Consider the following 23297-nt stretch of genomic DNA (forward strand, 5'->3'; position numbering starts at 1 on the left):
CTTTGACCGTTCAGGGCACAAGTACAGGCACGGGAGGAAGTTACGAATCAAGATAAGCGTCTACTAGCCCGCAAAAGGCAGGCCAGTGTGAGCCCTGACTTTCGGGGCATTGAGAGGAGGCAATCAGGGCATCAGAACTCACCTCTCGGCCATCTTTACCCGCAGCGTACTCCTATTGAAAAGCATGTGGTGATAGTCCAGTTATGTAAGAAGCGGTATTCAAATAGCATGGCCAGATGTCGAGTGAGAAAGGGGTAATTTCTATCTACACGGTGTCCAATCTACTCATCCGGTCCAGATAGCGGCTCATTTGACATCGGTATGATGCGGGCCAATAAGTCAGGCTCCCCCTCGAACTCCTTATCAAGCGGCCACATAGGCCGGCGTATGCGGTGGTGCCCGAGCCTCTCAAGGTCCTGATCCACACCGCCGGGCGTAAGTCCCAGCATCCAGTCCTTCGCCATATCGTAGAGCTCTGGCTCGAGGTACCCGATCTTCACAATCACAATATCAGCTTGGCGTGGCGTCAGCTGGAGCTCCGTAAAGCCCCGCTCGAGATGGTACGGCTTGCGCAGCTTCGTCAGGATGGCGAACACGCTGCCTACTTGTAGAACCACCTCGGTCACGGCGTGCTTGTCGCCGTGCTTGATCGAGTGCACCGTCCCCGTCATCGTGACAGGCCCCGCATGAATGTCGTCCACTTCGGCGCCCGCCGTAACAGTCACGACGGACCCGACGCCGGCTGCTACCGCTTTCTGCACGGCGTCTGGTCCCGGCACGCTCGCGTAAATCACCGTTGGTCCATCCTCTTTCTGAAACTCGGGTCGCGCGAGGAGTTGCGTGAGGCCCCAGGTCACGTCGCCCGACCCGCCGGCTGTGGGGTTATCGCCCGAGTCGGAGATGAAATAGGGGCGCGCCGACGATTTCAAAGCAACGTCGATGCATTCCGCAAAGGACCCAGTAGGCGCCACGAACGCGAAGTCGCAGTGCGCATCCCAGAATAATCTCGCCAGATGCTGCGCTGCCTCGCTGATGGCGCCTTGGTCCCAGCCGGTGACGACTACAGCAGCACGGTTCCGGGGCTCGTCAGCCCAGGCATAGCCGACCCAGATCGCCGCATCCAGGACACCTTCCCATTTCCCCACCTCGGATACGGCCTCGTATATGTGCTTAGCTGGCTCTAAGCGAGTCGATGTCTGTTCGCCTGGGAGCAAGATAGGGATTGGCACCCAAGCCTTGAGCGGTCGCTGTGGCTTACTGTCATCAAAGACCGTGGAGGTCTGAGTCAATAGCTCTACCAGGTTTCGACATGCGCGTTTCTTGGTTTCCATGACATCAACGTGAGGTGCGGTGCGGTAGCAGGTAATAAGGTCGGTCTGGTGTGCCAGCTCTCGGGACACATTGCCATGCAGATCCATCGAGGCCGAGACAATAACATCCGGACCGATCACTGCGCGTACGCGACGGAGCAGGTCGTACTCGGCGTCATCAATGCCCTCGACGCACATGGCGCCGTGAATGTCAAACCATAGCCCGTCGAGGCGTTGATCTGACAACTCGTCCATGATATATTGCAGTCTTTGCACAATCTCGCCCGCGAGCTCCTCATACGCGCTTCTCGTCACGATGCCGCCCGGCAAAGCATGGCCGATCAACGCGCCCCGCCAGTCTGCAGCATCGCCCAGCGGCGAGCCGGCTCGTATGAACGGGTATTTCCCCTGGATCTCCTCATATCCGCGTAATGGGTGAAAGGCGGGCGCAAGAGTCCTCGACGGAGTAAAACCCGAGGTCTCGCAAGCCAGACCCGCGATGGCAATAACAGGTCCTCTTGAAGCCATTGAGATGTATGACTTGTGATGGGACGATGGCGGTTCAGAGTTACACATAACCAACGCACCTGCCTATTGGAGTACGTACGTTATCGGCCGGCAAGGGCCGGCAACAACGAAACCCCTCCCGGATGGTGCATCAATGGCCGCTTTAGTACCCATGGCCGCATACACTTTATGTCATGACTTTTGATCCACATCTCATGTGAATTAGTATAGGTAGAAAAGAAGAGAGCAAGAAAATCGCGAACCTGTCGCATATTTAAAGCGAGTTCGAAATACTATTGCTGGTGAAGTACGGGGCATGTATACTTCCTATCTCGGAAGCGAATCTAGCCTTCAGGTTAAGCATATGCGGTCGCACCGCGTATTTGCTGTGTACCATCTCAAAAAAAGAAACCACCCCCATTAGGTACCTAAATAGAGAATCTTGGAATCAAGCATAACCAAAACCTCAGATAAGAAGAAGATGGTATGGAGGCAAAAAGATATGATTGCGGCCAGTGTGGATTGAACACACGACCTCCAGATTGATGATTCCCGAAGTTGACTTCAGTCTGGCGCTCTCCCAACTGAGCTATGTCCGCTGTGATGAGACGATGTTGGCACCGTCCCACATTGTTGGCCGCTTGTTGAAAGAAAGGCTGCTTATGGGCATATGTATAGCCAAGCCTCCCTGTCTCTCTTCCTGATTGGTCCAGCAGCTTTGCCTAAGTAGGGATAGACGCCAAGCGCATAGTCGGCAGGTTCGAGTATCACTTTCAGAAGGAATTTGTCGCCCCCGCAAGGCTCACAAATCACGCTGAGCTCTGGGAAAGGACATCGCAGCTTTCTCGTCCTCCTCAAGGCTTTCTGACAGTGACGCTTGTTTCTGAACGCTCTCCGGACTCTAGAATAACTTACGGTGAAACACCAATCTCTGTTCATTGTGCAATGGTAGTCGTCGGCAGTGCTGGTGCTATGAAACTAGGACCCGTGAGCCCCGATTCCGATTACGGCCAGCCCTGATCTACCGGCTTAGACCACCTGAAAGAGACACTTCACGAAATAGAGTTTTTGCCTAACGCTGCTTCAGCGGAGAGCATGGTTCGATCTCCATGCGAACAACGAAGAGAAGTAGCTGTTTTTGTATGTATAATTTGCAGTGCTACCAGTGGCAGCAGAAACTATATCGAAGTTGAAATGGTTAATGATATTACCCCACTATATCATACGTACGTGCGCTATTTCCTCTTCTCCAGTCATCTCAGCGGTTTGAATGCCCCTCACTTGCCTGGGTTAGGTTAATTCCGTAGCGAGCTCGTCATTCACTCGCCTATCCGCATAGCTGGGGCCCATCATCGGCCCATGTGTCAATATCTAACTGTACGACAATAAAAAGGCCATCTGCTCGTCCTGTGAATAGGAAACAACAAAACCCCCGTCCTGTCGTGAGAGTTCTATCTTCTGTACTTACTTACTCAGCTCAGAAAAAAAAAAAGGAAAGAAGGAACACAAACACAACTACCAACCAACCACAATGACGGACGCACCACCGCTTCGCATTGGCTACGTGCCGGAGCACTTCTCGACCCCACTCTACTTCGCCCAGAAACACTTCGGCCTGCAGGCCACCCTCACGCCCTTCCCGTCCGGCACCGGTCACATGATCACGGCCCTGCGCGAGGGCGAGATCGATATCGGCATCGGCCTGACCGAGGGCTGGATCGCGGGCCTGGGCAAGGAGGACACGCCCGGTGACGGCGGCTACCGGATCGTGGGAACCTACGTCGAGACGCCTTTATGTAAGTCACGTCACACATATCCCAACACAAAACCTACGAATGAAGAACTGTATACCTGACCCTGTAAAACAGGCTGGGCAATCTCCACAGGCGCCAAGCGGCCCGAGATCTCCTCGGTCGCCAGCCTCAAGAACTCCAAAGTGGGCGTCTCCCGCCTCGGCTCGGGCTCCTACGTGATGAGCTACGTGCTCGCGGACCAGGAAGGCTGGCTCGCGTCGACGTCGTCGTCGGACGTGGGCCCCTACAAGGACTTCGTGGTGCTCCAAACCTTCGACAAGCTGCGCAACGCCGTCAACGAGGGCGCCGCCGACTTCTTCATGTGGGAGCACTTCACGTCCAAAAAGTACTACGACTCGGGCGAGATCCGGCGCGTGGGCGAGATCTACACGCCCTGGTCGAGCTGGAAGATTGTGGCGTCCACCAACAGCACGAAGCTGGCCCAGGACGAGCGGCTGCAGGACCTGTTCCAGAAGCTCGACCAGGGCGTCAAGTACTTTGGCGAGCACCAGGACGAGGCGGTCGAGTATATCAGTACGGCGCTCGACTACTCCAAGGAGGACGCGACCGAGTGGCTTAAGACGGTGCAGTTCGCCACCGAGACGGCCGGGGTCAACGTCGAGGTGGTCGAGAACTGCATCTCCATCCTGCGGAAGGCGGGCGTCCTGAAGGAGGGCACGGGGATGGAGGCGAAGGAGATGTTGGTCTCGGGCCTGGGCGAACAGCTTCCTTAGATCAAATCTGTTCCGTGACCAAAGAGAGTCTGGCAAAACTAAAAGGGGGGGCTGTAAATCGCCTGACTATCAAGAGGCATATAACTGGTACCTAAAATAAAAAAGTGAAATTGCCATAACACACCTATCCCTCCGGGCTGCGCTCCGGGTAGCATATGGCACCATATCACCCCGAGCGTAACTAGCTCCCTTGCCTGTCTCTTCCTTCCCCGTTAGCCCCACCATGATTTTCCAGTGACGTCTACCAGCAATTGAGCTTCTTCAGGTCCCCTGGTGCCTGGCTGACAAAATCACTCCCTTGCAACGTGTGCGATCCGACCAAGCGTACCGTTCTCTCACGGCATTACCGCCTTGCCAATTAGCCAAGAGAGATTCAGAGAGAGAGAGAGAGAGAGAGCGTGTGTTTTACTCCTTCCCTCTCGAAGCCGGGAGCAAACCAATTGCCCACCAGCATGGCGACACCCCTCCAACGCGCCGCCGCCATAGGCCTGCGCATACCAGCGACCGGCGCAGCAACCTCCTCCTCGCGACAGAGCCTTCCATCCCAATCCTTCCTCATGCGCCGGCTCCTCCTAAGGCCACCGACCCGAACGCCTCGGATGCAACACCAACGCCGTCCCAACTCAACCAAATCCACCTCTTCCTCTACCACCAACGCCCAAGCAACGCCAGCAACAAGCACCACATCCTCCACCGCGACTGCAACCGCAACCCCCGACAAAACCGCCACCCGCCTCGACCGCATCCTCACCCGCACCGCCCGCTACCTCCCCGAACGCCTCCACGCCCCCCTGCGCAGCTTCCGCCGCGCCCCCGTCTCGCACGTCGCCGCCTTCTTGGTGCTGCACGAGCTGACGGCCATCATCCCCCTCTTCGGCCTGACGGGCGCCTTCTACTACCTCGACGTCGTGCCCGTCGAGTGGGTCTTCGGCTGGTGGGCGCCCTACGTCCAGGACGAAGCAACAAAAGTGCTGCGGTACTTCAAGAAGAAGGGCTGGTTCGGCCTCGCTGCGGGCGATGAGCGCGGCGAGAAGGAGGATATGGAGAAGGGCGAGGAGAGGCTCGAGCGGGAGCTCGCCGAACGGGAGGGCGGGAAGAAGAAGGGCGGTTGGTTCGCTTGGCTGACAGGGCGAGGAAAGGACGATAAGAAGGACGGTGGCGAGGTAGAGGAAGCAGCGGCCCAGGCCAAGAGCAAAGCTCGTAAGGCCATCGATGCCGCTAAAACCGTGAAGGGCAAGGTTACGTGGGACAATTCCGAGATGGGTTACAAGCTGGGCGTGCAGATCGTGGCGGCCTACGCCATTACCAAGATGTTCTTGATACCGAGGGTGGCATTCAGCCTGTGGCTCACGCCGTCCTTTGCAAGGGCCATGGTGTGGTCGCGGAAGCTGATATTCAGGCGATAATCAGGTACACTTACTTCTCTCCCATAGCCACATAGGCTAGGTGTATCACAACATAATGCCTAACGCTGCCCAGAGCCTGTACAACATACATAATCACCGATTAGGATAAAGTAAAAGATTTGTCTTAAATGCCTTGATTTTCGTCTCGAGCTATGCTTTTGTAACTTTTGCGTTCACAAGGGGGATCCCATCATTCATATACCAGAGGAAAGAAACCACCCGGTTACTAATCCCAAGCCGTCATGCCTATCTTTCCAAGAAGTCAAGAGATGTCAACCTTTGTGTTTGGTTGGTTGGTTGACGACATTTAAGCCTTCTCGTAGACCCAGTCGAAGGTGGCGCTCTTGTAGCTGACCAGATCCTCGGGCTTGAACCACAGAGCAATCTCCTTCTCGGCGTTCTCGACGGAGTCGGAGCCGTGGCAGACGTTTCGGCCGACATCGATGGCGAAGTCACCACTAGAGACAGCAGATGTTAGCAGATGTCCTCGATTGGGTTTGTGGAGGAGCGTGAGGACAGAAAACGTACCGGATGGTGCCAGGGGCGGAGGCAAGGGGGTTGGTGGCACCGAGCAGGACACGGCCGGTCTTGACGGCGTCACGGCCCTCCCAGACCATGGCGCAGATCGGGCCGGAGTTCATGTCTGTTTGCCCAAAGTTAGCAAAATTTGGACCAAAGTCTGTCTCTGAGGGGTATGGTGACAACTTACACTCAATCAGACCGGGGAAGAAAGGCTTGCCCGCGAGATCAGCGTAGTGCTTCTCGAGGTGGGCCTTGCCGGGGGTCATCAGCTTGATGGCGACCAGCTTGTAGCTAGAGAGGAATGCGAGTTAGAGTTGTTGACAATGCCAATTGACAGGAGGATCTGCTGCTGCTACTTACCCACGGTTCTCGAAGCGGCTCAGGATGGGGCCGACGAGGCCACGCTGAACGCCATCGGGCTTGATGGCAATGAAGGTACGCTCGGTAGACATCTTGGGCGGTTCTGGTTCTTCGGCGGGAGAAGAGGTAGAATGTGGGGTGTGGTGGGAGGTGACTGTGATGGTGGTTGTGGAAGGTAAACAGGAGGATGGGGAGGAAGAGGCGAAGAAGGTATTCAAGAAGCCGGCGTCAATGGAACTGGACAGCTGCCAAGGGGGGACGAACAGCAGAAAAATCAGGGCCAGGCCAACTGTGAGAAAAAGCGGTAGCAAAATGGCGCGGGGTCGATGGCGGGGCACGAGAAGCTCTTCTTCGTCTTCTTTGCCTGCTGCAGATGGTGGGTGCTGGTGCTGGTGCTGGTGCTCGCCTGGCCAATGGGAGTGGGCGCGCAAGGCTGGGCTGCGCGGGCTGCTGGTGCTGCTGCTAGAAGACGCCACCCGGTTCGATCTCATCAGGGTCCCGTCGTCTTGGGCTTCAGCTTGAGGGTTGCCGAGATTGACATGTGTACCCGATGAATAGGAGCGGTGTGGTGGGCCCGATCCCAGGACATCTGCCTTCTTCCTTCGGGAAAAGATGCTCACAGTAGGAGGAGACCTAGGAGACGACGGCAGTGGCCCTCTCGCTTGGTCGTCTTGCATCTTGGGATTTGCATCCATGGAGATCTGATCTGGTCCTGATCTGGCGTCTCCTTGGTATACGCTGTAGCTCGCACCATAGCAGTATTGCCCCCTGGAAGTCCCAGCCAAAAAGTGCTTGCATTGGCCCGTGCACCGGCAGCTCCTACCACTGCGTCTGCAGTAAACCATCAAAAACACAAGCTGCAACGAAGAGAATTGGTAGTCATTTAATGCCCAAATCTGACTGAGCTTCTGCAGATAGTAATTTGCATCGTTCCGACAAGTCCTTTTCAGAGGATTTACAATCGAGCTGACCAACCTGCTATGCAGCTATGTACCTAGTAGTCAAGGTGACCATACAAGTCTGGTGTCATGGCAATCTTCCACCGTTCAAGCAACAGAAAATACAGACAGCTCGAAGGTTCTGCCAAGGTTAACAGCAATGCTTGCCCCACGTACTCAAAGCAGAAGACCTCAGTATTAGGCAACCCTGACATTGTCATTGTCAGCATTGCCTAACTTGGCAGGTCAACAAGCCGTCTATTGAAGTCTATCCAGCTACCCACCGTAGGTCTCCATACGCCAGTGACGGAGTGCCAGGCTTCAAGCTCAAGCTAAGCCCGAACCCCAGAAACGGCAATGGAGTTCCGGGCCGGGACCTGGGGGCATTAGGCTGGAGTAATGGGCTTCCTCTCTGACGGCCCTGTTCTAAGAACGATATACTACTAGGCAGAAGTGCCTGGTCTTCCCGTCCAACCCCAGCCCAGCCCAGCATGGTCCGATGCTGCCTCCAGTGAGGGGAATAAACTGGGTAAGACAGCCGACTATAGCCAGGAGAACAGCCCATCGGGTTTACCCCCCATTCGGGAACCCCAACCAATACCATGTCAGTGCCTGGGCGGGGACCGGGACTAACCAATTGGCCAATCCAGTTGAGATTGGCGAAGACGAAACGGGACAATCAATATTGTTCAACGGCCAAGTCCATCATGATGGCCCATCATGATGCCAGTCCACAATACCACCTTCCTCGGCTCAAAGCAAGTACGAGCGGCAGTTTACGAGATGCCAATCCCAGTACGTCATGGATGGGCCTGCAGCTACTGCAGGGCCGCCCCAACTAGAGCGACATATATCCCGCATCTACTGCACCCGCGTGCCTCTCCGCACTCAACCTAATTCGTAGGATTGGGGGTTGAGAGGGGCTGGGGAATTACAATACCATGTCAAGGTCAGTCAGGCTCACCTTGGCTGCAGGTACAGTATCCGTATAAGTAAATATATCTTCCCCGAGATTTCTGGCCCTGGGAGTACGCCGTCTTTGTTGTCATTGATGTAGTAGGCACCCCTTCGGATTCGAACCATCCACCATGACGTCGCGGCTTCCCTCGAACAAAGGACTTGTCTCTGGGCTCATAGCCCTCGCGTCGCTACTAGCCACGCCGACTGCAGCCCAAGATGCGTCAACGGGTATGTCTCCGCGACCGAAACCGGCCCCCTTTCCCTTCTGTGTCATCACCGCGCTTACCCACTGCACCAGGAGGCGTCGTCGTGAACGGTACAAACTTCGCCCTGAATGGCGATCACGTCTCGTACCGCTTCCACGTGGACGAGGAGACGGGCGACCTTATCAACGACCACTTCGGCGGCCTGGTAACGGAAACGGTCCCCATGCTGACTCCGAAGAGCCAGGGCTGGGTCGAGGATATCGGCCGCGTGAAACGCGAGTTCCCGGACCTCGGCCGCGGCGACTTCCGCGTGCCCGCCGTCCGCATCCAGCAGACAGCGGGATATACCGTCAGCGACTTCCGGTACCGCTCCCACGATGTCGTGAAGGGGAAGCCGGCGCTGCCCGGGCTCCCTGCCACGTTCGGCAGGGAGGATGGTGACGTGTCGACGCTGGTCGTGCATATGTACGATAACTACTCGAGCGTCGCGGCGGATCTGACGTATTCAGTCTTCCCCAAGCTTGATGCTATCGTCCGCAGCGTCAATATCACCAATGAGGGTAAGGGCAACATCACCATTGAGAGACTCGCCAGTTTTAGTGTCGATCTGCCCTATGGCGATTACGACATGATTGAGCTCAAGGGTGATTGGGCCCGCGAGGGTATGAAGGTTCGGCGCAAGGTGGACTATGGTACTCAGGGGTAAGCACATAATACCAACCTTCATTATTCCGGTTCAAAAGGCAACGAAGGACTTACACAATTTCCCTCCTAGTTTCGGAAGTACCACTGGGTACTCATCCCATCTGCACAACCCTTTCCTATCCCTCGTGGCACCTGACACCACCGAGTCTCGAGGCGAGGCATGGGGATTTTCCCTGATCTACACCGGATCTTTCGCCGTGGACGTGGAGAAGGGCTCTCAAGGTTTCACGCGTGCGATGTTGGGCCTCAACCCCTACCACCTGTCCTGGAACTTAGGTCCCGGCGAGAGTCTCACCAGTCCCGAATGTGTTGCCACCTACTCTGAGAAGGGCATCGGCGGTGTCTCTCGTCTCTTCCACCGCCTATTCCGCAACCATCTGATGAAGAGCAAGTTCGCGGTGGAGCCTCGCCCCGTGTTGCTCAACAGCTGGGAAGGCCTCTTCTTCGATTACAATGAGAGCCGCATCTACAACCTGGCGCAGGAGTCAGCTGAGCTCGGCGTGAAGCTCTTCGTCCTCGATGATGGCTGGTTCGGCAACGAGTACCCTCGCGTCATTGACAATGCCGGCCTCGGCGACTGGCAGGCCAACAAGGACCGTTTCCCGAACGGCCTCGGTCCCCTGGTGGACCAGGTGACGGCGCTGACCGCGGCCAACTCGTCCGACAAGCTGCAGTTCGGTCTCTGGTTTGAGCCCGAGATGGTGAACCCCAACTCAACCCTCTATAAGACTCATCCGGACTGGGCTCTGCACGCCGGAGACTACCCGCGCACCCTCACACGCTCGGAGCTTGTCCTCAACGTGGCTTTGCCTGAAGTCCAAGACTTTATCATCGCATCTTTGTCAGATATCCTAGGCAACGCCTCCGTGTCCTACGTGAAATGGGACAACAACCGCGCCATTCACGAAATGCCCCGCGACGGCACCGCCCACGCCTACATGCTAGGCCTGTATCGCGTCTTCGAGACGCTGATGACGCGCTTCCCCGACGTCCTCTTTGAGGGCTGCGCGTCAGGTGGGGGGCGCTTCGACCCGGGCATCCTGCAGTACTTCCCGCAAGTCTGGACGTCGGACGACACGGACGCGCTGCAGCGCATCTACACGCAGTTCGGCACGTCGCTGTTGTACCCGCCCTCGTCCATGGGTGCGCACGTGTCCGTAGTGCCCAACCAGCAGACGGGCCGGACGATCCCGCTGCAGTTCCGGGCGCACATCGCGCTGATGGGCGGCTCGTTCGGGTTCGAGCTCGATCCGGCGGAGTTGTCGGATGCGGACCGGGCGCAGATCCCGGGGATCATCAAGCTGGCGGAGGAGATCAACCCGATCATTGTCAAGGGGGATCTGTGGCGGCTCAACTTGCCGGAGGACTCCAATTGGCCTGCGGCTTTGTACTTGTCCGAGGACGGATCGAAGGGGGTGCTCTTTTACTTCCAGGTCCGCAGCACTTACAACCAGCCCACGCCCTACTTGCGGCTTCAGGGGCTCGACCCGGCGGCTCGCTACACGGTCAACGGCACGGATACGTACTCGGGTGCCACGCTGATGCGGATGGGTCTTCAGTACCGGTTCCAGGGAGAGTACGACAGCAAGGTCGTGCTCATTGAGAAGGCTTAAGAAATAGTAATTGCATAGTCTCATAGAACAAAGTGGCTACTAGCGTAGCTAAACTTACTTTCTTCGGTATAGTTAGATAATGTAAATCAATAATGCTCTATGATCCATCCTATACCCAGTTGTGTAGACTATGGCGTAGTACAGTCCACATTCAGACAGATGTATCAGAATACCAGTATCAGCAGCTCATTCATTTGCAACATTAAAGCTAGGATGTTATAATCTAACAGTTGTCCAAACTTTGCCTGTCTTCTAGTCCAGTAGTAGGTCCGTTGTTGAATGAGTCGCATTCTAAATCGCGCGGACCTCCGGATGAACTGAGACCGAGATGATGGGAATGGTAAGATCGGCTGGGTCCCCCAAAGGATATTGCAAGAAGAGAGAAGGCCTCAATCGTTGATTCGTTCCCAGTGTCCAATCTAAGGGACAAGGTTGAATCATCCCATTTCCGCACTTCGTGTATTGCGTTTGCCCAGGCCGTCGTCAACACCAACACCTCAAGTCGCCTGCAGTATCGTCCAAAAACGGGATCTTGCCAAAACGACAGTGGACACTCCCTTCGGCCGACCACCAGTATCTGGCCCCGGAGGCCTCCTTGCCGTCGGCATGTCGTCGGGTTTGTTGTCTGGAGCGACGTTGCTTCCGGGGCTGACTCGAATTCTCTTCCGCAACGGCGCATGTGCAGGTCGTCGAAAAAAAAAAAAGATCACACGATCAGAGACTCGGCGAACGATTCCTAGATGAGAAAGAGTTACGTCCCAAGGCTGAGCGTAACTGAACATCGTCAGTTGCCAAGAGAGACACGTCTGCAGCTGAATCGGGGTCGCTTTTCGTGCCAAATGTTACTCCCCGATAAGACTTTCTACCCGTTCCAAGTCGGACACTAGAGAAGCATATTGGACGTCTGTGTACCCGCGAGACAGTTTTGGGCAGCATCGTTGCCAAAGTACACAAGACGACCAGAGGTTCATCTGATCTATTCTCATCTGTGCCCGTCTTTGCCGGCAAAGCAACCCATGTCAGGGGCGGCCTCCAAATGGCTTGCGACTAGGCCCGGGAGTCGAGAGCAATAGATCAGATTTACTAAGTACACATAATGTAGGCTATCTACCAACTCTGTACTTGCTTGAACATCTCACTCAGCGTGGTCCAGGCTTAGCAAAACTTCTAGACCGAACTTTAAAGCTCGATCGCCCCAACCACCCGCAGGTCATGCATGGCGCCAATCGCCTTATGCGGCTATTCTATTGATATCTCTCTCCTCTCGCCAAATCAGAGGGGCCAAGACAGATATCCAAGAAATCCCAAGACCAAAAACCCCCCCATTCCCACTCCCTTTCACGAACGTCGTACGGGAACCTCCTATACCCCATAGCCAAGCATCCCTTCCTTCATCCAAAGAGAGATCCCTTCGGTCAAGAACCGAAATCCGTCAAATCCCGTCTCGAGATACCGCCTCTCATCGCCATGCTGGAATAAACGGGAGTGGACTAGGCGCCAAGCCGTGACTCGGGGAGCCCGTCCACTCACGACTTAGCGACCCCGCGTTTCCTGTCTTACTTGCAAGCATGCCTGTTCCATGTCCTTGTCTTACCCCAGAGCCCGGGCATGTTCGACCCCTCGTCCGAACCACGCCCCAAGCTCACCTTGCAAGCTCTCCACCCCCGGATTGACCCCAGATTCTGGGGAGGGAGGTGAGGGTCATCCGGAGATTATCTGCCAAGCCACAAGGGATGATGTCCAGTCGGCAGAAAAGTCGAGGCGCCCATGCTTATTGAAAAACATCAGCATAGCGCCCTGTCATTGCTTGCGTCACTTGACTTCGCGCAAGATGGGGGTATTGGGAAATCGTACCATTCGCCCACGTCCCAAGCCATTCCAAGAAGAGGAGAACGGCTGGGCCTTTTTGCTTACCGAAGATGACGCCCCGAACATCTGTGTGTCCTTCGGCTGGCTGACGGCCGCGGAAAACAGCTATTACTGATCAGGGAAGGGTACTGTCAGTGATGATGAGACATGACATATATGTTGCTCAAGAGCTCCCCCGGTGGAATCCCAAATTTTGGTATTTGCTTATTTTCACCGTCTCCCTACCTCGCAACATAGCTTGCTCACTTCGGCCGCATCTGGTCTTTTTTTTGGTGCTTCGTTCTAGTTCCTCTTCGTTTTGCGCGCACTGCTTTATGCAATTGGCCGTTTGAAGGCCATTTTTGAGAAAAGCTTCGACAGTCGGTCGTGTGTTGTCGTCTCATCCGGCTCCACTGTCACCAAATACAGGTAGAGAGCCAAGTCAGGCTTTCGTCAGTCGCCTCACCAACATGGGCTGGAACACCCACGCCTCGGGGACGCTTGATCCCCCGGAGGTGCGAAACTGGCACATCCACCTCATCGCCGTCGTAGCATCCATGTCAGCCTTGGCTAGTACGTTTCCTCCCCCAATCGCCATGAGATTGTCGTCGTTTGCTATCCAGGTTCCTAATCTTTCTGTTCGCGCACCAGTGGGGTACGACACGGCCGTCATCGGCGGCACCATGGCCCTGGAGTCTTTTATTCGTGACTTTGGATGGGAGGATGTCGATAAGACTACCCGCGACACCATTCAAGGCAACATCGTCTCGACATTCCAGGTAGGACATAAAACACCCGAAGGGGCTGAGGCTGTGTGAACCACGAGCCGGTTCTTGCCTGGATGCCATATGATCTAATATGCTGATCTTCTTACAAGGCCGGTTGCTTCTTTGGGGCCCTCCTCTCCTTCCCCATTGCGGAGAAGTTCGGCCGCCGCATTGCCATCCTGTGCGCCTCCCTGGTCTTCCTGCTCGGCGCCACCCTGATGACGGCGTCGCGCGGCAGCCTGAACCTGATATACGGGGGACGCGCCATCGCGGGCCTCGGCATCGGGTCCTCGTCGCTGGTGGTCCCCGTGTACATCGCTGAAGTGGCGCCGCCCTCAATCCGTGGCCGGCTCGTAGGCATCTTCGAGATCGCGTCGCAGGGCGGGGGATGCTGGGGTTCTGGATCAACTACGCAACCGATCAAACAATCGACAAGCAGCAGCAGGCGCAGTGGATCATCCCTCTGGCCCTGCAGCTCTTCCCCGGCGTTTGCCTGTTCTTCGGTATGCTGCTCTTCTGCCCGGAGTCGCCGCGGTGGCTGACCAGAGGGGACGACTTCGAGGGCGCTGCCCGCATCCTCTCACGCGTTCGGGGCTTACCGCAGGACCACGCCTACGTTGGCCGCGAGATGGCCGAGATCCGCGCCCAGGTCGAGGAGCGCTCGACGCTGCACCGCTCGAAGCGCGACCAAGCCCGCAAGCTGCTGCAGCGCGGCGTGCGCAACCGCTTCGCTATTGGCGTTGCCCTCATGTTCCTGCAGAGCTTCACGGGCGTCAATATCATTACGTACTACGCGCCGCGCATCTTCGCGACCCTCGGTGTACAGGGCACCTCTCTCAAGCTATTCAGCACCGGGTTCTACGGCATCGCGAAGACGCTTGGCATGATTACCTTCACCTTCGTCGTCGTCGAGCGCGTCGGCCGCCGTAAGGGGCTTGTCTGGGGCGCCGCATTGGGTTGCATCCCCATGTGGTATATTGGCGGGTACGTCATGCGCGCTGATCCCGAGGCAGCTGCGGCGGCGGGTGCTGTTACTCGCGATGCTTGGGGTTATCTGGCTATGGTCTGCGTCTATGTGAACGGGTTCATCATTTGCGCCACCTGGCAGGGCATCACTTGGACTTATGCTTCCGAGATCTTCCCGCTCGATATTCGCATGTTCTGTGTCGCGCTGACGACCGCTGTCACCTGGCTGGGTTCCTTCATTATTGCTCGCTTCACGCCCTACATGATCTCTGATCTCGGCTACGGGGCCTATTTCTTCTTTGCGTCGATCTTGATATCGATGGGAATTTGGGCGTTCTTCTTCGTTCCTGAAACCAAGGGTGAGTTGCCATCATATCCCTCCGTCTTGCGTCACTCGATCGTACTTCATGTGTTAACCTCTCCTTTCACCCTAGGTGTCATGTTGGAGCAAATGGACGCGCTTTTCGCCAAGCCGACCGTCAAGGTCGTGTGGGCGCAGATAAGGGGGAAGCCAGTCCTCCCCGAAGATACTGTAGCGACGACTGGCAAAAGGGATAGCAAGGATGTGATGGTCGAGGAGATTGAGAGTAAGGGTATATAATACCACCAAGCTGTTGGAAAGCAGGGTCTTGGGTACTCAGGTAGACGTATACCTGTTGAAAGGAGATATGTGACCGTGTTCAAGAAGAGAACTCGGAAGAAATCTCCTCGTCAAATTAAGGGGAACGAATTATGGTACATGACAGAGAAACATTTGGTCATTCGCACGATCCTGACAGCTCAACAGGTGTGCCCTATCTTCGTGCATCGTCGTACAATATTTGCTTGGATGTGATTCATTTGACAGACATGGTGCTACCTTGCACCAGTCGACCAAACGCCGATATGATCAAATGCTGATATAGTCCTCAAGGGACCCAGGCGATCAATCATACATTGAAGGCATTCAAATAGTACAAGTGTTGGAGAGCCGAGAATTAGAATTTGAATTTCGAGTTTGCGCTTATTCTATAATCCATTAAGCCCCTGAACCAGTTCACCCCCCTGAATAGCAAGAACACCCCTAACCCAACCAATCTGTTTATTCCATTCTAGTGAAACAGAGACAAAAGGAGAAAAAGCCCAAACCCCCGCCCCAAAAAGTCTTGAGAAACCGTTCATCATGAGCCATTTTTGGCACCAAAGTCATTCATGAGATCGTGTATGTGTGTGTGTGTGTGCGGCCAAGGGGAAGAAGACGACGAAAGAAAACAGGAAAAATCAGTAACAAAAGGTCGATCGAGAGAACCGAGAAGGCTCTGCTCTGCTCTCGCTCTAGATGGCGAGAGCACCGAGAACGAGGACGGCCAAGGCCCCGACGGATCCGGCGGCGGCGGTCGCGGCGGCGGCGGTGGCGACGGGGGGCGCGTGGGTGGCGACGCCGGTGCTGTAGTTGCCGCCGGGCTGGACGAGCGGGGTGGTGCCGTAGGGGCTGGAGCCGTAGGTGCCGGTGGCGGCGGCGGCGGCGGGGCTGCTGCTGCTGGCGGCGGTGACGGCGGCGTAGGTGGAGGTCTCGGTCTCGGGCTCCTGCTCGCACACGGAGGAGGAGCTCACGTCCTCGGCGGGGGAACTGGAGCTCATGGCCTCGACGGGGTAGGAGGCGGGGGCGGAGGAGGAGGCCGCGGTGATCAGGGTGGTGGGGGCGCTGTCAGTGGTGGTGCACTCGCTCGTGGTGGGCGCGGGGGCGGGCGCCTGGCTGAACAGCGGGGTCGGCGCCATCGACTCGGTGCAGTCCTCGGTCGGGGCGGCGGGCGCGGGGTGCTCGGCTTCGCTCATGCTGGGCGCGGCAGGGGCCGGGGCGGCGGCGACCTTGGTGCAGAAGTCCTTGACGGCGGGGAGGACTTGGGCTATTGCGGCGAGGAGGAGATTGTTAGTCGTCTGGGTCGGAGCGTTTACTCGAAAGAGAGGTGTTGGGGGAAGAGGTGTGTGAGACTTACAGACAGCGACGGTGGCACCGCACTTATCCATGACGCAGCTGCTGGCCGCGCCCTGGATGGCGTCGACGTCATTGCAGATGCACTTGTAGTCGGTGGCCGAGCAGCTGGTAGTGGCGGCGGCGCTCTGGATGCAGGGGACGGCGCAGGCCGGGATGCCGGACATGTCCTGGGCCGAGACGGCGGCGATGAGGGCGACGGCGGTGAAAGCGTACTTCATTTTGGCGGTAGTGGTTGATGGACGGGTTGAATGGTTTGGGATGCTATTAGGCTGGGATGAAAGGGCTCGAGAAAGAATAGAAGCTGTCGAGTGGTATTAAGAAGTAGCAGTAGATTGAAGAGGTAATGAGTGTGTGTTGCTGTAATAGGGGCTGAAGTGAGTGACTTTGGTTGGTGAGTGACAGGAAGAATGAAGGCGATAGGGGGAGCGAAAACGATGCCTTAAGTAACGATCTCATGGCACTCTTCCTAAGCACTAACCGGAAAATCTTGATCTTGTTGGCCATGCATCTGCCCAGACTCGAATCAGGCCTCCAGGAGATCTTCATCGATAGCCGAGCAAGCCACGATACGCCTCCTGAACGGTGCCATTCCTGAAGCAGTGGGTGGTCAAAGAGAGTTTCATATGCCCAAGAGAACGTCCGCCGATGCGGCAATGATGATCATCATGGCGTCGTATTAGGTAAACGCGTTCACCCGTAAAGACTCGTATAGGGGTGATCTGGGGTAAAGCTCATCTGAACAGTCTAGTCGCCCATTAGTGATGAGTGGCGCAGAGAATGGCGTCAACGGGTCCCTCTCGTCACATGCTTGTACGTTTCCAAACCGTAGAGCCAAGTCAAGATGCCGCCGCTGGCTGGCATCGTGAAGCATGGAGATCAAATGGGAGTCTCCTTGATGCGGTTCGGTTTGCTGCGCCCGCAGTATAGCCATGTCATAGCAAGCATCTGCCCAGCTATTCAAGTAAGCTATAAATGATATACGGAACTCTTTCGTATCTCGACATGGTATAACCAAGCCACTTCGGCAGGATGAGTCACCTCGACCTATGAGCGTCTGCAAAAGCTTGTGTCAGGAGCTTAGCATCGCGAAATGGAAGAGGGGGCAGCCGATACGCATACACACCAAGTTCAGTCCCGAAAGCAGACCTCCCTATGAACCATAACCCCTGAACTAGTACCCGTTCTGTAACAGCCCTGGTACTTTGAGTTCGATCCGGTCCGGATGCAATGTCTGAATCCCTAATAAGGCTTATTTCTCACCTCGACCAATGGTCAACCCCCTTTGCTTCCACACATTGTTCTAGCGCCTCCACCACATATTACAACCAAATATGACCACGAGGATGTTTAATTCCGTACCGTCGAAACCTGCAGTTGAGCGACGCCCTGCATGGAACACCACCATATGATCTTTCCTGATCCGATACGAAGATAATCTTCCTTCAAGCAAGGGTGGCATAAACAGCGCGAGATCGACCGCATCTCTCAGGCGTGTCATCCCGTACAAACTCGCCGCGCTTGACGACTCATTGATTTGAATCCGGCATGGCTTGCATCTCCTCTGCGAGCATTTCTGCAGATGGGACATACTTGGACGTTTTTCATCGATATTTGCTGTTCAAATGGTGCACATGCTTACGCTTGGCTGCGGCCCGCAGCAAGATGCAGAGGTCATGGATTGAACCATGATCAAGGAAACGACCTAGGCAGGATCTGCCGCACAGCTTTCGTTATACATATTGATAATCAGCCGATGTGTATCCGCACCTCTACCTACTATAGGAGTCATGTCTTCTACGGGAGTGTCCTCAACCTCTTGCCCCTCCCCTACTTCTCATACCCGCTCATCAACCCCCTCTCCCCATTCTCCCTCACCCCCCTCGGAAACGCCTCCCCCAAATGACTAGTATGCCCCCACGGCTTCCTCGCCATCTCCTCGCGAATGACGTCCCCGAAGCACCTACTCCAGCCCAGCCGAGGCCAGCGCCCGACCACGGCGTCGCGGGTCCGCGCATGGACCAGCTCCGGCCGCGACCCCATGTTGTCGTACACGGTGGCCAGCTGCACGATCTGCCCGAGCAGCGGGATCGTGCCCTCGGTGCCGAGGTCCTGGTGGCGGATGATGGCTTCGGCGACGGCTTCGGCCTGGGGCTGGGGTGCAGCGGCTATCGCGTCCCCGAACCCCAGCAGGGAAGAGGAGGAGGAGGAGGAGAGAGATGAAAGTAGGTTCAGGGCGTGGAAGCCGCCCCAGAACTCAAAGGAGAGCAGGGTTGACGTCAGGTTCTTCTGTGTGGTTCCGATGTCGTGTAGAAGCGCTGTGAGGGCCCAGGTGGAAAGGGAGAGGGACTGGAAGTGCTCTGGGAATTGGCACTTGAGAATGCAGTAGCCTGAGGGAGACGCCAAGAAGAATTAGTTACGAGTAGGGCAAACACTGCAGCATGCGAGAAAGAAGTGCAGGTAGAGTAGAAACGAATGTAGCTGGCGCACAAAGCAGACAACAGTTAGGAGGGGCATTATTCACCAAAGCTATACACTCGCATCGAATGGTTGAAGGTCGGCCCCGGAAGCTCTCGCCTGACGTACTCCTGTACCTTTGCCACGAGCGGATCATCGGACGGGAAGGGGATGTCGTCCACAGAGATGGGCGCTGGGTCGTGGAGGAAGGGCTTGTCGCCAAAGATGGCATTGGCGTCTACCGGCACGGCGGTCCAACCATGCTTGGCAATGTCCTCGGCCGACGCAGCTGGGGTTGTCGAAGTAGCAGCGGATGATGACATGATTGCCTAAGAGATGTAGACGACCAGTTTAGGGAGATTTGTATGGCAAGTGTAAATTTCTTTTGAAGTGGAAGTTGCAGTACTCTTTAGGCAAGCATATCATGTCCGGCTTTCAGTCGATTCGAGACTGAGTATGGCCTTTCTCTTGGATTATATATACATGACTGCACAAGTAAAAACCACTGCAGGGGGATTTGCAACCAGGTCCTGTCGTAGCAGATTAAAGGGACGCGATGCTCCGAATTTAGATCTAGGTAGCGCCGAAATTAGGCATTCTCGACTGTCCGTTTCTTGACGAAACCCGAACGTCATGCTACAAATCCCGGGTCTATCATGGCTTACACATGTCTCCATGTCGCCAGCCAGTTAGCTTCCATCACCAGAGCTCCTGCGCAGCTTGCTTATATAAGCGTAGAAGAGCGCATACCCGTCTTGCGTCACACGGCATCTGCCCGCGGCGGAGACCGGCGTTGAACGGGGTTATTATAAGGGTAGGTAGGTGGCATAGACCTTTGGTGTTCCCCAAGCACCAAAGACCGACCGCAAACACCGAATGTTGGCCAGAAGCCGAGACCAACAGCTACTTTGACTGCCTGGCATATACAGATTTGGCCCAAACCTGGACCGGGTATTTTCGATATACCAGATAATTATTTTGACTTCTTGGTGAAGAAACTCCTCAGAATCTAGATACGTTTGATTAGCAATAGCCCGGTAGCAACTACTCAAATCAAAATGGTAAAACAGAGATGATTGCCAGTAGAAGAAGGGGCATGCTTACCTGATTTCGTACGAGCCTGCCCTCGTCATATATCGCACCCACTTCACGCTGGAATAATTACTCTTCTCAAACACCTTCAGGTATCTGACCAGCAGACCGGAACTAGTAAACATCAGGAGGCTGAAGTTCATGCTCAGTGGGGGGTCGCGACCAGGCCTTCTGGTTGGTCATGCTAGTGAGCTCGGCCTCGGCGCTCAAGACGTATTCGCTCTGGCCGGTGAATCTGCCGATCTTCCACACAATGTTGTTCTCGCTGGGCTCGTACTTGGCCTTGCCCTGGGTGCATCTTTCGGTTATACGGGCGGTGTTGAGTGGGGTCGGGATCTTGACGACCACGTTGGTTGCAAACAGCTTGCTGCCGAAGTTGGCCTTGACGCCGATGCTGAACTCGACTTTGGTCTTGCCGACTTCGTTGACAATGGCGTGGACCTTGAAGGGCAGGTTGACGTTCTCGGTGGCTCGGTAGCGCATGAGCTCGAACTCGCCGTCGGGGGGCACGAAGGAGATGATTCTGTCGGTGTCGAACTTGCCCAGCTTGACGCATTGGTGGAACTGGCAATCCTCTAGTGTTACACTTCCGGCGGCAGCCTTGGTAGCTTTAGTACCGAGTCTGTTGCCGCTGGGCAGCGATTGCAAGCCGTCGTGGTCGAGGAGCAGTCGGTCGTTCAGGCCGAATTTGCATTCAGGGGTGCCCGACAGATACGCGCGCATGATGATCTGGCCCGTGACGTCGGCCCGTAGTACTGTGCCAGTAGCCGACATGAGCAGGTTGACGTCTTCGATAACGTCCACAAACGCTTCGTTCTTTCGGTATTTGACATCTGCCTTGCGCCATGACAGGGCGCCTGTCGCCTGCATCGTAATCTTGGCCGAATCTTCAGGGGCGCGTTCCGACTTGACGCCTTCGGTGGTGATGTACATCTTGAGGGTATCCGTCTCGGTGTTCTGGGGGTATCCGAAGTCGATGATCTCGTCGAGCAGCTCGTACACCAGGACGAAGTTGTTCTTGACGGCCTCCTCATCGAACTTGCCAAAGTAGCCCCTCCCCAGCTGGATCAGCCGGTAGAGGAACTCGAAGACCAGGGCGGCATTGGCGTTGCTCTTGGTGATGGCGACGAGGTAGATGTTCTCGTGCTTGACATGGCTGAAGGTGGTGCTGCCGAGGGTCAGGATGGGCGAGCGGACCTGGGGGTTGGAGATGACCTGGATGCGGAAGACGTCGGCGAGGCGGGGGCGGCAGTCGTTCCGGAACGCGCGAAAGATGAGGTTCTCGCCCTTCTGATTGAAGATCAGAATGCCCGAAAGCATCTTGGCGGAGAGACCTCGGGACGGAGGGGGCGGTGTCCTGGGAGCAGCGGCTTTGCTTTTGGATTCTCCGGTTTGGGGGGGCAAGATTGGGAATGTTTCGGGCGATGCAGATGCGATGCGATACACGGATGCACGGGGGACGGAGGTTGAATTGAGCTTAGGGCCCCTTGCTCTTGGCTGGCCGGCTCTAAAGGGGGATTTCCTCCACGAATCCATCCACTGTAGCGCGGTCACAGGCCAGTGCTTGATTGGGCGGCAGGGTGGTGGATAGCGTGTTTGTGTGTTCGCGTTCGCGCAGTTCAGTGCCTTATTAGGTAAGGGAAATACGTACTGAAATGCTTAGCTCAATTGAAGAGCGTTGAATGGCGGGCAAATGTCGGCCTAACCTTTGGCTGATGCCGCTGCTGCTGCTGCTGCTTCAGGCGCGTAGGCGTGCAGCTTTTCTGTTTGTCGGGCCTAAACCGCCCTAAGATCAACTGCACAACTGCCCAGAATAACGCGAGAACCTGCCAACATCGGAGCAAACACCAGCACGCGTCATGTACAACCAATATCAGCTTACATGCGCCGACCATGACGGATCATTTGCATTTCCACCTCACATTCGTTCATCTTGGGCCGCGAATAATGGCCGTTTCCTATGAAGCAACTTGAATTTCATGGCTCTTGGTGCGTGGCCTGTAAACACATCAACACCTGAATGCACTTCAACGCCACTATCGTCAGGCGTCGTTTCAAGCCTCCATCAAAGCTTAGCAGTTGATCCTTTCTCGGTTGGTAAAAATAAATTGTGGCATACTTCGGACAGTTATTGACAATGACATGCATGCTTCTGTGGCAGCAGAATACGCACATTTGGTTATGTACATGGATATGTCCGCCTCCCGTCTTTTGTTAGATGCGCCGTAGATGCGCAGGTAAGGCAGTCCAGTAGGCGCTGCCTCCGATATTACAACCCGCCTTCACCTCATCAACCCGATATTGCTCATACCAGTCGAACCTTGGTACTGGGTTCTGCCAAGCTTCTTATTGATCAACGCATGCACCAACGGCGATTCTATCATGTTGCCTCAGCTCGAGATTGGACTGCTGTGCCGACTTGTTTGTTCATTGAGTGTGCTACTTGCGGCCTCACCCCGCAATATATCCGCATACTCCTTTTGACGCCACTCCGTGGATGTCCATCCTGTCTCTGCTCAGTAGACGGAGGATTGCACAGCATAACACGAGCAAGACCTGCCATTCCCTTGCTTCTTGCAGCCCTGTGGAACCTGGAGCTGAAATGAGAGCAAATTTCCGGGACGTCGTGCTACTCTTTCCGGGATATTGGCTTGACCGGTCGTTCCCCGACTTCTCCGCATGCCACTAACTTCCGTTTCGGGAACTTCATGGAGGGTAACTTTCCGAGAATGCCACCACCATGACCATTGGACCATCGACCCAGGCACGGCGCTATTTCGTGCCCTGCAACCCCCAGAGCCGCCTGGACCAAGATCTGGTTGGCGGGATTATTCGCTACCAAAAACCTAGATAGACAATGCCCCCACGTTGATCCGCCCGCCTGACGTTCTGAGCCCATCGATCTCACGATGTCTTGGCCTCCTGCTCCCAGGCTAGTCGGAGGCGATTGCCTGGCAGTCGAGTCCGCGCGAACCGCACTCCGGGCTTTTCAAGAGGTGCTAAGACTTGGCCACACCAAGAATCATCCGACAGCATGCGCTATGCCATTGAAAAAAGTAGGCGGAGGCTGTCCCGAGTTGGATCTACGGATGCTGCCCATGCCACTGTTCCCGTCTATCCGATTAGTGATATGTCTATTCG

General features: G+C 55.6%; 10 protein-coding genes across 10 annotated transcripts; 5 read left to right on the top strand and 5 right to left on the bottom strand.

Moving 5' to 3' along the window:
• Positions 1-281: 281 nt before the first annotated feature.
• PG986_004386 (uncharacterized protein) lies at positions 282-1838 on the bottom strand (the record flags this gene model as incomplete). Its single annotated transcript, XM_066840608.1, has 1 exon — positions 282-1838. The coding sequence occupies one exon, from the start codon at positions 1836-1838 to the stop codon at positions 282-284; it is 1557 nt and encodes a 518-aa protein (XP_066703235.1).
• Positions 1839-3348: 1510 nt separating this feature from the next.
• PG986_004387 (uncharacterized protein) lies at positions 3349-4344 on the top strand (the record flags this gene model as incomplete). The annotated part of the gene is made up of 2 exons (XM_066840609.1): positions 3349-3613; positions 3686-4344. The coding sequence occupies 2 exons, from the start codon at positions 3349-3351 to the stop codon at positions 4342-4344; spliced, it is 924 nt and encodes a 307-aa protein (XP_066703236.1).
• Positions 4345-4796: 452 nt separating this feature from the next.
• PG986_004388 (uncharacterized protein) lies at positions 4797-5750 on the top strand (the record flags this gene model as incomplete). Its single annotated transcript, XM_066840610.1, has 1 exon — positions 4797-5750. The coding sequence occupies one exon, from the start codon at positions 4797-4799 to the stop codon at positions 5748-5750; it is 954 nt and encodes a 317-aa protein (XP_066703237.1).
• A 307-nt stretch (positions 5751-6057) lies between these two features.
• Positions 6058-6724, bottom strand: PG986_004389 (uncharacterized protein; the record flags this gene model as incomplete). Its single annotated transcript, XM_066840611.1, has 4 exons — positions 6058-6208; positions 6279-6393; positions 6460-6563; positions 6633-6724. 4 exons carry the CDS (start codon positions 6722-6724, stop codon positions 6058-6060), a joined length of 462 nt encoding a protein of 153 aa, XP_066703238.1.
• A 234-nt stretch (positions 6725-6958) lies between these two features.
• Positions 6959-7186, top strand: PG986_004390 (uncharacterized protein; the record flags this gene model as incomplete). Its single annotated transcript, XM_066840612.1, has 1 exon — positions 6959-7186. One exon carries the CDS (start codon positions 6959-6961, stop codon positions 7184-7186), a length of 228 nt encoding a protein of 75 aa, XP_066703239.1.
• A 1472-nt stretch (positions 7187-8658) lies between these two features.
• On the top strand, positions 8659-11054 carry PG986_004391 (alpha-galactosidase 2; the record flags this gene model as incomplete). Its single annotated transcript, XM_066840613.1, has 3 exons — positions 8659-8758; positions 8829-9438; positions 9512-11054. The coding sequence occupies 3 exons, from the start codon at positions 8659-8661 to the stop codon at positions 11052-11054; spliced, it is 2253 nt and encodes a 750-aa protein (XP_066703240.1).
• Positions 11055-13372: 2318 nt separating this feature from the next.
• PG986_004392 (uncharacterized protein) lies at positions 13373-15236 on the top strand (the record flags this gene model as incomplete). Its single annotated transcript, XM_066840614.1, has 5 exons — positions 13373-13475; positions 13554-13681; positions 13780-14022; positions 14106-14994; positions 15070-15236. 5 exons carry the CDS (start codon positions 13373-13375, stop codon positions 15234-15236), a joined length of 1530 nt encoding a protein of 509 aa, XP_066703241.1.
• Positions 15237-15949: 713 nt separating this feature from the next.
• On the bottom strand, positions 15950-16828 carry PG986_004393 (uncharacterized protein; the record flags this gene model as incomplete). The annotated part of the gene is made up of 1 exon (XM_066840615.1): positions 15950-16828. One exon carries the CDS (start codon positions 16826-16828, stop codon positions 15950-15952), a length of 879 nt encoding a protein of 292 aa, XP_066703242.1.
• Positions 16829-18437: 1609 nt separating this feature from the next.
• PG986_004394 (MFS transporter) lies at positions 18438-19387 on the bottom strand (the record flags this gene model as incomplete). Its single annotated transcript, XM_066840616.1, has 2 exons — positions 18438-18997; positions 19132-19387. The coding sequence occupies 2 exons, from the start codon at positions 19385-19387 to the stop codon at positions 18438-18440; spliced, it is 816 nt and encodes a 271-aa protein (XP_066703243.1).
• An 883-nt stretch (positions 19388-20270) lies between these two features.
• On the bottom strand, positions 20271-21476 carry PG986_004395 (adaptor complexes medium subunit family protein; the record flags this gene model as incomplete). Its single annotated transcript, XM_066840617.1, has 1 exon — positions 20271-21476. One exon carries the CDS (start codon positions 21474-21476, stop codon positions 20271-20273), a length of 1206 nt encoding a protein of 401 aa, XP_066703244.1.
• Positions 21477-23297: the final 1821 nt, after the last annotated feature.

The sequence above is a fragment of the Apiospora aurea genome (genome assembly GCF_038362705.1).
Source record: "Apiospora aurea strain CBS 24483 chromosome Unknown utg000003l_segment0_segment0, whole genome shotgun sequence".
Classification (NCBI taxonomy): Eukaryota; Fungi; Ascomycota; class Sordariomycetes; order Amphisphaeriales; family Apiosporaceae; genus Apiospora; species Apiospora aurea.